General features: G+C 42.6%; 1 protein-coding gene across 2 annotated transcripts; it reads left to right on the forward strand.

The window, feature by feature from the left end:
• Positions 1-349: 349 nt before the first annotated feature.
• Positions 350-8,910, forward strand: LOC112572388 (ninjurin-2-like). Of its 2 annotated transcripts, none has more exons than XM_025252047.1 (3): positions 350-505; positions 6,865-7,044; positions 7,398-8,910. In XM_025252047.1, exons 1-3 carry the CDS (start codon positions 455-457, stop codon positions 7,560-7,562), a joined length of 396 nt encoding a protein of 131 aa, XP_025107832.1. In that variant the 5' UTR covers positions 350-454; the 3' UTR covers positions 7,563-8,910. The 2 variants fall into 2 exon arrangements, with proteins under 2 accessions (XP_025107832.1, XP_025107831.1); XM_025252046.1 differs by lacking the exon at positions 350-505 and adding an exon at positions 3,656-3,953 and having other exon boundaries at positions 7,398-8,683.
• Positions 8,911-10,202: the final 1,292 nt, after the last annotated feature.

The raw sequence follows: 10,202 nt of genomic DNA on the forward strand, positions 1-10,202 counted from the left end.
GCTAGTTAACTAAGAAAATAAAAGGTGCCTAAGCAGTCTGGACCACATCCAGCCCAGGTGAACCTATAAATCTGTCAGCAATCCTATTTGAAGATCTTAAAATAGGTTTTGCCCATCGGCTATTCGTGTGCCTTTAGAATATTAATATGTTTGATTGATATTGAGGGTCGCTGAATGGAGTAAGACTGGTCACATTTTCTCACAGACATATTTACTTACGCATATAAGCACACGCATACACACGAGCGCACACTCGCGAACACACACACACGAGTGTGCACACACGCAGACACACTATCACACACATGTGCGTACATTAGAACTGGTACAGCAACGTTTGGAGGACGACAGCCCAGTGCCTGTGGTCACATAATAAGCAGCTTCCCTTGTGTCACCTGCAACACTCATCTCCTGACATTTCGCCGTCAGCAGCCCTCGTGAAGCTCGCGGCATCATGGCAGGCTTCGGGGAGCGTATTACCGAGTCTCCATTCGAAGGACCGAAGGTAGGAAGGAGATTTCAAATAAATATATTGCGGAACTTTAAAACCTTATAAGTGGAAGCCTAGAGAGGTTTTGATGTCTTTAAACTAAGCTCCAGACTTCTCATTTTGACCGTTTTCTGGTGTGTGTGTATGTGCGCGCGCCTGCTTGTGAACGTGCGTGCAAGTGTTCGCAAGAGAGGTGAGGACTTGCCACCTAGTCTGTTACCTTTGTTTTCACACTTTCTTGTATTCCTACCTCACCTTCCTTACCATCTGTTCTGTTGTGCTAATTGTTTCTCGGCTTTTATCACCATGTCTGTTTGTATTTTTCCTGTCATTATTTCTCAAGCAACCTCCCACCGTATTTTGCCGTTTTTCTTAGCAGACTTTTCCCCTTCCCTGATCTGTAACTTTTTCCCCTGTTAGTCTTATCGCCCTGTCTGTTGCTGTTTTTCTTGTCATTCATAAACCCTACCCCTTCCCAAGTCTTTTCACTTAATTGTTTGCTTTTCAAGTCATTGTTGCCTCTCTGCTTTCTCTAGTTTTTCATTGCTGCCGTCATTTCTTTGCTGCCTGTGGTTTTCAACCCTGCTTTCCCATCCCTTGGTCTAATTCCCATTTTTTACTCATCTATACGCTTTTGTTTGTTTGTTTTTAAAGTCTTATTAGCTTTGCCTCTCTGTGTTTAAGCTGCTTTGAAATGCAGAGCAAATTTGCTCCGGTCACATTGTGTGGAGTCGCACGTTCTCCTGACAACCTCAGTGCACATGTGAGGAGACTTCTGTCGAGCGAACTTAGGTGTTTGGGTATTGAATGGGAAGGCGAAAAGCGGGTGGAGATGTTTACATTCAGCAACATTCTCTTTATTCGGGGTGGCTAGGAGCTTTGCGCTGCCTACCTTTCTACCTTCTCTTTTCTAAGTTCCAAAAAAAAAAATTATAATATTTTAAAAGGAAAGAAGAAAGTCGTCTACATTTTCTATTCAAGTGTTTTTAAGTGTGCGTCAACCCTCTGACCTCACGTGAAGCCCGTGTTTCCATGACAACACCCACCCTCTTTAACCCACTCCTTCGTCTCTTTTTTCAACTGGGTCGGTAACACCATGCAAGATTTCCCTTTACCAACACAAAGCCACCACACGGAGTAGCCGGCAGGGTTGTAATTACGGAGGAGGAGAAGCTTCTGGAAGCTTCAGACATGGACAAGCAGTCATCGTCTACAGGCCTTTTGCAGGTCGACCAGCTGTCACCTGCTAGAGATATCGGGGTGGAAGTGACGAAATCACACCCCCTGAGCTTGGAGACTGTCGAGGATGAAGAGATGACCGTTCTTATCGCCTCTCCTGCAGAGAAAGTGTTTGAGGACGAGGAGGGGGTTACCCCTGCCCATGAATGTTCGCTGTCTCCTGAAGGTAGAGATGCTGATGTGCAAGAGAAGGTTAGGGAACTTTGTTGAAAGATTATGCTTCGTTGTCCGATTTTTCTGGTTAGTGCCTATCACTAATACAGTGAGGGTTGACTGTCCTGGGTTCAGATCTTGTCTCGGGCACGCTGTTCTTTCTTTGCACGTTTACAGGGCTAGATGCTTTGCTGTGATACAACCTTGCTGGCTCGGCGTAAAACACAATTTTCCCCACCCACCCACCCACGAACCCACACACACAGATAAACAAAGTTCGGGGCACAACTTTCTTACAGAAGAACGGATGTACCTCAAAAGGTCGATCGATGATATTTGAGAAGAGGGATCGAGGTTCAACTCTGGTGTGATCAATTTTTCCAATAGGAATATAGAGTGGGACGTTGTATTGTGTGCCATTAATGAACTGCCTTTAATGAACCGCGTGATAGAGATATATGTTGTGTCCAGTAGAAGCTGATCGATTGTCCACCTGATGGAGTTCGGAAAGTTTGCCTTTCCCAGCACCTAAAAGTCTGCATGTTCAAATGTTACTCAACTAACATTGTTTAAATGAAGCAAACACTGTGATGTGGGATTGATGTGCGCACTCTTTTCACAAGAAAGGGAGTTTTGTTACCGTAGAACATGAAAAGCCCTTTTCGTTACCTTTAATTATAATGCTACAGTTCATTCATTGTTCGACTATAATACTTTTAATTAGAATGGTTAAAGTCTTTGAACACATTTTATCAGTTTAACGGGATCATGTGCTTTTTGAGCATCAAGATGTCATTTTGTTACCGATGAACTTAAAAAGCTGTGTCGCCCCGAACTACTTCCCTCTCAATGACCTCTTGTGTCAGGTCATGTGACCCCGGTATAGCGGGAGAGGCAATCAGCAGTCCTAATGGCGCCATCATCGGCAGTTGAGCTGAATTACCATGAGTCACTCTTCGCACCAATACTAACATAATCGCCCATGAAAATGCTGTTTTTAAATTATTGTACTGAAAAATGTACTTGAGATATCCAACATCGAATATCGCTCCACGTTTGCAGTCCCTGTTCTCTCCATTGTACGACTGGTTTCAGTTTTGGCAGTTGTGGACTGTTTTGTAGGAAGATTATTACCAAGCATTTCAAATGTTGCTGTCCAGCAAGGCAGAAGCTTTATGGATAACAAAACATGATTTTCTCATGTGAAGAAGTAATGTCTGCCCACTCCCTTCCGCGACCCACTCCCCCGTTTTAACCGCTTGACCAACTAAATAAATTTAATAAATAAATAAACGTAAATTTAAACAAAAGTGATATACTTGTAGAAAAATAACCAATCAACTCGTTAACCTGTCGACTTCTTCAATTTGCACATCCTCGTCATCGTCATCATTGTAATCAGTGTATCATCGTCATCGTTGTGATCACCATCATTGTCATCATCGTCATGGTTTTATCGAGAATGGTGGCTCCAAAACATTCTCAATTCTCTTTCTACCCAGTGACCAAAAGCAAGTTTAGGGACTACTTTTCCCTTATCTGTAAGGATACGTAGCATATATATATAATGCTTCTCTCATCACAAGGGAGCTAGTCATTTCCCGATCACTCTCCCCATATAAGTATGTAAGCAGTTAATCTTCCTGCTTTGTTGCAAGTGACTGTCATTCTTTTCAATTTATATTTGCAATATGGAGATACCGACTGTCCTCGAGTTAAATTTAGAGAGGGTTTTTTTTCAAACCTCTTGTGTAGTTCACAAACACGAGATCTGTACATTAGGCGAGCATTCGATAAGAAGTCACGTGGTTTGTTTCTCGATAACGTAGAGACAAGAGGGGCCCCATATTTGCGAGGCCCGCCCAAGCCAAACGGTTTGAACCCTCAGCAAAGTTGGGCATCGCCCTGGCGGTCGGAAGCAGCTTCTAGGTTTCTAAGTGCTGAGAGGGTCGCCATCGCAGACAACATGGCCGCCTGCTAGGTGATCGTTTGTTGTCTCCGCGTTCACCACCTGATGGAACTGGAAAACATGGCTGGAGAGGAAGGAAATAATGGTTCGTCAGCTGACAAGGTAGCCGCATGCTCATTGTTTTGAACTTCGTGTTGTGGGGTAGCTTTCATGGCTAATTTATTAAGTACTCATCTTTGTCTTGCACCTCTTTGAGGCTGGCTTTGGTGGTGTAGACGGAATGTAGGTGGGAGGGAGAGATATTGGGGATAGATGAGAGTGTTTGTATTCACTTGTATATATATAGTGCCTCTTGGGGTGAAAGAATAATAAAGAATATTGAATTGAGACCGTTGCTACTTATAGAATACTCAATACCCATCCTTATGTTAAGACGCAAGTACAGTTTTCAGGTTGTGTCCTCTTTCCCATCATCCTTTGCAAGCAAAAGCAGTTTTTTCTAAAATTTTTTATCATTTATATTTAATATGATACTTATCTGTCATATTGTTCTCCAAAACAATCGTTCAAGGGGAGCGAGGAGCTTGATCAGACTTAACGTTTGTCTGCGGTTTGTTTTTCTTTCTCCTTTCCTCTCTCGCTCTTTACTTTCTCTTCGTTCTCTCTTCTCTCTGGATGTGTCTAGCAGTCAAGGCGTGTGATGGCAGGAGCAATCGTGAACCGAGCAAAGCAGATCAGGTCTAAAAATAAGCACATTGCTCAAGCACCGGAGGGAGGAAGTGCGCATGTGTGTAGTGGAGGTGAGGAGTGCAGAGGCAGATGCCCGGGAGTGCACGAGCACTAGAGAGACAGAAGAGTGTGTGTTGGGGGACGGGGAGGGTATGTATTGCGCTCGCTGTGTTTGCGCATGTCTGTGTGTTTCTATGGCCCCGTCCCTGGCCCCGTGGGAGAGAAAGGCGAACTGAATTCCACACTACTTGGCTCGAGTTCAACCGGCATGACCCCCTCTTCTCAAGTACACACATTGAACATCAACAGTCCCTCCCTCCGTTCACAAATTAGAATTTGGCACAGCCCCCTCTCCCACCCCATTGTGTGTAGGGTGATATAAGCTGTAGTTGCTGCTAAAACACCACAACCCTCCCCCCTATCGTATGTAACCTCTGAGAAACCCTCCCCCTGGTCACTGAACAATCGTAAATGAATTAAACACGTTCCGGCGATTTTCCACACTTGAAATATCTTTCTTCAGAGAAGAATTCTGCAGAGTTAGGAGAAAAAAAATGTGAAGATGCCGAGACAAAGATGGGAGGATGCTAAGATTTTATAAAGCTGGCAGTATCGGATAGTTCGCGTGCACTTGGTTGCCGGGGGCAACGTGGTCTCCAGTTCAGTCGCTCTTGTAGAGAACATGGCGCGTTGCTAGGCGTTGGCCAAATGGTTACCGCCATGCAGTGGGTGGCAGGTGACTGTGGTTAGCTGAGTGCTACACGCTAACCATCCAATTAGTGTCTAGCGATATGCCAAGCATCCGGTCCCTGATTGAATAGCCTTATGAGTCAACCCCTTCCTCCTCCCATTGTATTGTTTTATTGTGTTAAATTAGATATTTATAATAAGAACGTGTAAACAGCTTACTTAAAATAGATGATACACGCATGCACTCACGCACGCACCCACACATGAACACATACACAATAGATATACTTAAACAGATTATTTACAATAGGTGACTCATCTGTAGTAGATATATATACAGACAGTTTTGAGATTATCTTGATAGCGAGTGACGTGCTCGTGATTTGCGAGCGGCTGGAGAAGAATGTAATCTCATGCACAGCTCGGCCAACCTCTATGCTCAGTGCTAAAGTACACAGTTAAACAAATCAGGTTACACCCACCTGGGTAATCAGTCAACTTCCCCACTCAAACACTCCACTCACCTAACACCCTCCTCACACCGGCTAGCGAGCAAGGCTGAGGAAGGAAGCGGGTATGACAGTGAGCATGCGGGAAGGAATACAGTGAACATATGTTCCATCTTTTTCTCATAAATCCTTGCCAGTAAAAATCTAGTCTTATTACCTTTATTCCCGCCCCATGGTCTCTGTCGGGGAAATGGATATCCGAGTGGTTAGAGCACTAGCGCTTGATCCTACAGGAGGTCAGGTTCGATACCCGTGTCGCGCAGTAAAATATCCCTACTCAACCCAGCTGCCGCTCTTTAACGGAATTATACAAACTGTTTTTATTTTGTGGGTATCGGCGATGGGGTAAAAAAGGGGAAAGTCATGTATTCACAGTTGCATTGCACGCCTGTCAGGTTTATGATACTCGAGGCAAAGTATACTTGACATTATCTGTCCATTTTGGAGTGTGGTTTGCGTGGAGGATTATTCGCGATTTTTATGACCCTATTGTTAGAAAGACTGATAAAAGAACTAGACAATGACAAGGCAGACGCACATGCAGCCATTAAAATAATGCATTCAAAAATTGTTGTTGAGGTTAGTGGACAAGTGCGAGTAATTTTCCCAGAATGTCTGTTTTCATTTACTCTATCACCGTTGCCGTGGCGAATGGAAGAGTTTTAAAATGCATGCAGCTGTAGTTTTTGTGGATCAGAAGTTTTATGGTGTAGTTTGATGGTAGTCTGGTTTTGGAGACACAAATGGATGTTTCCTTGGTGCAGACAAGGCAAGTGAACATCTCTGTAAGTAATCATGTAGACAGGCGTATTCACTTATGTTGATGGTCCTGAGGTCACCGCAGGTCACCTGACTTGTGTGTTGTCTCCAAAACTGGATTGCAAAATTGTTTTTAATTTTAATTTTTTTTAATTTTTAATTTAATTTTGATTATAATTTATTAAACAAGCATCCTTTGTGTTCTAATTGTTGAGTAATTTGATTTTCAAGGTGGTCTCGATCTTTTTTCAGCCTGGAAATTGTCTTAGATGTTGATTTCTTTGGTGTGTATGTTTGAGAGAGAGAGACATGGACACTAATTTTTGTGTGCATCGTTCATCACAAATACTAATATTTGTGTGAAATGTTTGTGTGTGTGTGTGCAGCAGTTCCAGCCGACTCGCTCGTACGCCACCAGAAAGACAGTCGCAGAAGGTCTGCTGGACATCGCCCTCCTGCTGGCCAACGCCTCGCAACTGAAGGCCATGGTCACCCTGCCTTCGGACAAACGAGACCATTTCTTCGTCGCACAAATAGTTCTCATCGGGCTCTCCATTCTTCTTCAGGCAAGACAACTCTTGTCGTTACACTCGTTGCTGCCTGTTCTTGTTCACTCCCCTTTTTTGTTGCCCTCCATGTTTATATATAGAGAGGGACAAGTGTAACATTCTCTACGTTGTAAGTCAGGTTGTTACATGGTTACTCTGTTGTAATGTAGTTAACTGTGGTGTTATCTGTTGTATATTGTAATGTAGAGAATAACAGGTGCAATATGCTGCATGTTGTAATGCAGAGAGTGACAGGTGTAAGATATTGTATGTTGTAGTGCAAGTTTATAAATGTGTGCTATGGCATAGGTTGTCTATTTAATGCAGGTAGTAACAGGTGGAATGTCTTCCATTTCCATTTCCTAATGCAGATAGTGACAGGTGTCATTCTCTTCACTCTCGGGATGATGAATCCCAAAGACGAAGAAGGTCATCAGCGGGCCATCAACCTCAACAACGCCTCTGTCGGCCTCATCCTCTTCATCACCATCATCAACGTCTTCATCTCCTCATTTGGCTTCAACTACAGCGTGTGACCAGCTCCCCAAAGACATTCAACCTTATTCCAGCTGAAATACTGTAACCATTACAGCCTGTGAACAGCTTCCAACGGTCCACCAAGTGTATTACAGCTGGAATTTTGTGACAATCTCTATCGTAAGCAGATCAAAACTCCTTTCAAGTAAACCGATCATTTTTTTTTCTCTCGTTTCAAAGGCAGATGGGGGACGAGAGAAACGATTGACAAACACTAGGTGTCCTGAAGTTGTAGGGTAGACTCGGGTACAGTCCATCAACTATAAATTCTTGTCACGTGACCATATGTGACATCATTACGTCCACAAACAGCGCACGTGGTTGTTGTTCCACCTGCCCACCCCTGCCTTCCAATCGATTCCTTATTTTCCCGTGCATAACCAAGAGCACTTAAGGTAATCAAACCATAATTGAAGTAATTGTTGCAGTGTGTGTGCAGTAATCGCTCCACAACGAGGCTCAGCAACTCAAACAACTCGACAAAATGTCAGAGAAACTGCACCCAGTGGTCGATGTTTCCGACGGTTTCATCAGCGCGATATATATTTCATTTGTGTAAAGACCCAGAAAATAACACCAAATGTGTTTTAAAATACTGAAGCAGCATTGTATTCACTAAACATATTGTACTTTATATTTATTCATTCCTGATTTTGTGTGTATGAGAGTGAGAGTGAGAGAGAGTGTGAGAGATTTACCCCCGTCAAGTATTACAACGACAAAAGCTATTTTGAATATTTTCCAATATTTTACCATAATTTTTCTGTTGATAAAACTTATCATTTGATAACCCTTTTCAGAATATTTTTATCAATGAATAAAAAACAAATTTAGTATTTTGAACAACTTACCTTGTCCATTTTGTATCGCAGAACACTGTTCTTTAAGCTAACCCTCAAATTTTAAATTTTTTTCCAGTTTTCTTTCGTAAGCAGCCCAGATTTTCACTCATTGTAGTGTTTATTCAATCCTTTTGTAAACAAACAAATTCTCAATTATCGTTCATTCTTTTAATAAAGAAAACAGGTTCTCAGTTATTAAGTTGTTTGTTCATAGTAAACCTTGTTTCATTGTTGTATTTATTCAATGTTTTGTTTAAATAGAATATTATCTAAATCGTCGATGAGTCTATTTACTGTCGGTAGTGTTTCAAAGGTTGTGTAAAGGTTTGAGTGTTTTATTTTTCTGTTCAGCGTAGGAGGTAGTAGGTTCCTTGATAGATACCCTCCATCACAGCACCCTGTCCTGCAATTTCCCAGAGATGTAATATGTTCCTGACCTGAATGACGAGGAACATCGTCCATCGAAAAAACAAACAAGAAAAATAAAGAGAAACTATTAAAAATAGACAGGATCCACTAGTTTGGTCTTGTGCAAGAACAGACTGAGACAATCAAGGGATGAGACAAAAAAGTGAGAAGACAAAGTGTGCAGACAGAATGAGACCACTAGTTGTGAATAAAACTGATTAAATACAACAAAATTGAAAAAAAAAAGCTTGATGAGTGGAAAATACATCGAGATACATCCAGACCCACAAGGATGCGAACAACAGACTGCTCTCACCCATTCATCTCCCTTGCATCGAGATTGAAACAACAGACGCTGCACCGGAATTCGCAATTCCTGGCTGTGTGAAGTGAATCATCATAAATCATTACCAGGACTCAGAGAATATTTTATTTATCTCCACCCTTGCTATTTCTCTGCTTCTGCTTCTCTCGCCAGCGGTAAGTGGGTGACCCAGCCAGTCCTCCGCAATCACCCGAAGGCACTGCCAGACACTGGCATCCATTATTTACAAAGAACATTCTTCCAGAGGGAGAGTACAGCATGGGTCATTCAGAACTTCACCTGCTCTGATCAGAGTAAACACTAATTTCTCGGTGGGACTTCTGTCGTGTTGCTCTTCGGATGCGGCTCCCGGGGTGTGCTTGATCACATCGGAGAGAGGAAGAGAGAAAAAAAAAACAAACAACCGTTTTATCACATGGTTATGGTTACGAGCAAGTGCCTTTTTGCTGACGATGATGTTGTTTGATGACCAGTTTTTTTTTCTAGTCTATGCCAAGCTGAAAAAGTACTGAGTTAATTTGTTTTATAGACTTTAAGAAGGCGTTGATGTCAACGTCGTGGAGGACCTGAACTTTCTAGAGACAGCATCTCTCAAAATAAATAGGCGACATTTTGAAATCAGTTCCTTAACATTAGCTTACGGGTATTAGAAAGGGAGCGTCGAAAATATATTTTTAAGTGACTTTGTTGGTTGAATTAGTGGGAAAATGCTTCCACCTTGAAGTGATTTGGGGGAAAAGGGAAGGAGGAGGAAACCGGAAAAGTTGTACAAAGAGCGTACCGAGACGGGATTTGAACCCTAGCCGCTCAGTTCAGTGATAACAAGCAATTGTTTTAAATACACTACCGGGGCATCTCCTTATCATTTTTAAGAAGCTACCTTGTAATGTAGAGATGCTGATCCAACTGAGTCAAGGGGAGGTAACTCTTCGTGATGCACTAGACGAAGTAATTCGCAATGGGTTTTCTTGGGGATTTATCGCTGACCAAATGGCTCTGGAGGCTTTGATTCTGAAATCTGGAGAGAAATGAGGGCAGTTACTGTTATTCAGCGCATGCGCAGT

Source organism: Pomacea canaliculata, linkage group LG9 (assembly GCF_003073045.1).
Source record: "Pomacea canaliculata isolate SZHN2017 linkage group LG9, ASM307304v1, whole genome shotgun sequence".
Lineage (NCBI taxonomy): Eukaryota > Metazoa > Mollusca > Gastropoda > Architaenioglossa > Ampullariidae > Pomacea > Pomacea canaliculata.

What these genes read in the sequence shown, in the direction of transcription:
- LOC112572388 (XM_025252046.1), top strand. Translation starts at nt 3,897, where the DNA reads ATGGAACTGGAAAACATGGCTGGAGAGGAAGGAAATAATGGTTCGTCA. An exon ending in ATGGTTCGTCAGCTGACAAG is followed by an intron (nt 3,954 to 6,864) that starts GTAGCCGCATGC and finishes GTGTGTGTGCAG; the next exon opens with CAGTTCCAGCCGACTCGCTC. An exon ending in GGCTCTCCATTCTTCTTCAG is followed by an intron (nt 7,045 to 7,397) that starts GCAAGACAACTC and finishes TTCCTAATGCAG; the next exon opens with ATAGTGACAGGTGTCATTCT.